Here is a 3,404-nt window from a genome sequence, read left to right on the forward strand (position 1 = left end):
TCAAAAATCATGCACCCCGCCTTTAAGGAAATACCATAAAACATCTTTTCCACAATCAGGGATATAATGAACATGTTTTAATCAACTAGAGATGTTACAAATCTTCCTGAAAAAGGATGTGTGTCTATATCATCTAAATGCTCAGCAAAGAGAATATAAGTGGACAAAGACTTTCCAAGGATCACAGATGGAGAACTTCAGAAATCAGTTGGATCTTGGGGCCAGAAAGCTTAAAAAATAATAAAGGAAAAGAGCACATCCATGCTGTTGTGGTTACAAGTTGTTTGGGACGTGGGTTAAGAAATCCTTTGTTTTCATGCAAAAACAAACTCCAGTATATTAATTTGCTGAACTGGAACTTTGAACAGGACTGGGTTCTGCCTTCATATGAAACATAGAAGAGTTTTTTTGGCAGCAGATAAACAAGATGGCACACTGGGATTAAAAAGTGATCTATGCATTTATACTAAATATCAAAATAAACTGAGCACAAAATCAAGGTTCTGCCACAGCCATACCAGTTCCCTGACATGCACCATAGAGAAATAACTGGAGTGAACTAAATAGTACAGAGCCGCAACATTTGAAGGGTTTGGAAAAATTTATAGAGGAATAATCTAAGATCACCTGCCATAAATAATTTAACCTCATCAGACATTATAAGAGAAGAAGCTGAGCTGATTTAGAGGATTAAATGGGGGGGCATTAAAACAAAACATTTATTTCATAATGTAACCCCCCACCACTTTCAATTGTTTTATTTCAATGAAAGTTCATATTTTGTGAAATTTAATTACAGCTTAAAAGAAGAAACATTTTTTTTATAGCTTTCTTTATTCATATTTACCAAGGGTGACAACACTTTTGGCCATGACTTTCCTGGCTCAATCTAATGATTGAATCCACAGATATATGTGAATATGAGAGTCTTAAAGGCCTTCTGAAAGCGAGGATAGAAAAATCCATAGATCAAAGGATTACAAGCTGAGTTAAAATATGCAAACCAAAATAAAGCCTCAAAAACATCAGCTGGGGTCACAAAATTAAGGAAAGGGTCGACAGCAATGGCAATAAAATAAGGCAGCCAGCAGATAAAGAAAACGCCCATAACAAGAGCGAGAGATTTAGCTGCTTTTCTTTCTCTGTGTGCAGAGCTTTGACTGTCAACACCTGTGGTGGTCACAGACACTTTCCCTGACAAAACCTTTGCATGTTTTCTCACAACATTAAATATAATAATATACAGAGAGCTCATTATAGTTCCTGGAATAAAAAATACTACAATGACACAAGTTAGTCCCCATTCTTTGTTAAAAAACAGAACACAGCCACCAAAACAAGACACCTGTAATATAAGAGCTTCCAGACCAACAGCATTCACCCCTGAAAATACAACAGAAAAGCTGTACACAAATGAAAAGATCCATGTAAGGGTTATTAATACAGTCACAGTGTTGTTTGTGATCCTCATTTTGTATCTCAGAGGGTCACAGATGGCCCAGTATCTATCAACAGATATTAAACTAAGATGTATTAAAGAAGAGATACAGAAGGTCATGTCCAAGCTAGAATGGACTTTACAAATAAAATCTCCCAAAAACCAGCAGCCCTCAACAGATCGCATCATACTGTAGGGCATCACCAGTGAACCCAGCAGACAGTCACAGACAGCCAATGACTGAACGATCAGATGAGTTGGAGACTGAAGCTGTTTGAAGTGAGAGATGGAGATGATGATCAGCAGATTCCCAAAAACTGTCATGAGGATAATGAGTGAAATGAAAGCATATATTGCCACTTTAACTCCAGTGAGACGATGAGCTCTAGGACAAGAGTCTGCATGTAAAGGATAACACAGGAGAATATTCTCAGTCTCATTAGAAGACATTGCGTCTTAGAGGACTTACTCTGTAATTGTAAGCAGAAAGACAATTAATAACAAAGTTTAAACAGAATCATTTTAGAAATTACAACATAGTTCAGGCAAATAAATAAAGAAACATAAACACAAATATGGTACGTGCCCATTCAATAATCTTATATTCAATAATACAATCTAACTTCCTAAATGAATGTGATATAGCTCAGAGGTGTTCATATATATAGTTCAGTTCAGGTTGAAACCCCTCCCCAGCTGCATAAGTAACTAACTGATACACAAACATTGTGACTTATGTGATTAGAATAAAAAACTGAACTGTGTCCTGAATTAAAGGTGGAGGGGTTATAGATATGGTGGCTTTTTATATATTAGGAAGTGCATGAAAAATGTAGGTGTGTGTGGGCAAAAAAATAATCTGTGATATTGGCGATAACGATAACAGACAATGTTGTGAACATCTTGTATTTTCTTGCTCTTTTGTATGTCACAACTTACTACAACAGAAAGTTGACTTAACTTGGGGATTTATGGTTTGACCAATGTCAGTTTTTACAACAGTGTTTCTCAGCGAGGGCATTCAGAGGAAGTCGGGGGGTTCATGTGTTCTCTGGGGTCGTTTACGAGCTTACACCAAAAATTATTTTAAACTATATTAAGCTTTAAAAACCATGCAACCATGTTAATAACCGCAAAGGACAGAAGAACACGTCCCAGCCCACTTTATCCAAACAAAGCCGGCATTCTTGTCTATATTCTCTGATTTGTTACTTTGATTTGAGTAAACTAATTTGCCATTTTTATTATCTGTAAGTTTTAATTTCCATATTTGACCCCACCAGTGTTATTATGGCACAAGGTAAAAGTGGTAGTGTTGTCACATATTTATATTAATTTAACTTTGTAATTAACCCTGTAAGACCCAAATATAGAAAAAAACTTAAAAACTTTTTTTTACCTTTTATGTGTTGTTGTAGTAGTCCTGCAGAAATAAATATAGACTGCTATATTTGGATTGGATTTTGGAGGGTTAACACAAACAGGTGTCCAGTTTGATCAGAACTGACACCTCAGTGTCAAAAATGAGAAGAAGAGGACGTTTAGATTGGTCCACAGCATTTCCCTTTATCAGGATTATCGTAAATATCCATTAAGAAAACAGCATGGCTTTGCAAAGTATTGGCTTACTAAAGAACAAATATTAACATTACTTCACCAAGAAAATGGACATAAAACAATCATCTATTGACTTTATACTCGTTTAAAGACATTAACATTCTGAATTAAATCTTTATGTTATGAAACTGTTCAATTAATTACAGTTATTAACAAATGAATGAATGCATGTATGATATTGTGACATTTTGCTGTCATGTTTATACTTTTTACATTCAGGACAATGCCAATGGTATTTTGGAAATGTTTTGGTAAGTGTAAAATGCATAAGTAAATGAGGATGGGTTTTAACTCTGACCAAGTCATTCACAGAGTAAGACACTGACGGATGCCTCTGATCATAATACCT

The 3,404-nt window shown here is 35.3% G+C and overlaps 1 protein-coding gene across 1 annotated transcript; it reads right to left on the bottom strand.

Annotated features, from left to right (window-relative positions):
- Positions 1-889: 889 nt before the first annotated feature.
- On the bottom strand, positions 890-3,156 carry LOC135738576 (trace amine-associated receptor 4-like). The gene is made up of 2 exons (XM_065256674.1): positions 3,130-3,156; positions 890-1,873 (listed from the first exon to the last, which is right to left on the bottom strand). Exons 1-2 carry the CDS (start codon positions 3,154-3,156, stop codon positions 890-892), a joined length of 1,011 nt encoding a protein of 336 aa, XP_065112746.1.
- Between the last annotated feature and the right edge of the window lie 248 nt (positions 3,157-3,404).

This window comes from Paramisgurnus dabryanus, chromosome 12 (genome assembly GCF_030506205.2).
Source record: "Paramisgurnus dabryanus chromosome 12, PD_genome_1.1, whole genome shotgun sequence".
Lineage (NCBI taxonomy): Eukaryota > Metazoa > Chordata > Actinopteri > Cypriniformes > Cobitidae > Paramisgurnus > Paramisgurnus dabryanus.

Excerpts from the sequence above, each read along its gene's own strand:
- LOC135738576 (XM_065256674.1), bottom strand. The coding sequence starts at position 3,156 with ATGTTAATGTCTTTAAACGAGTATAAA. Across the intron at positions 1,874-3,129 it reads TGTCTTTAAACGAGTATAAA|ACTGAGAATATTCTCCTGTG; the intron begins GTCAATAGATGA and ends TCTTCTAATGAG.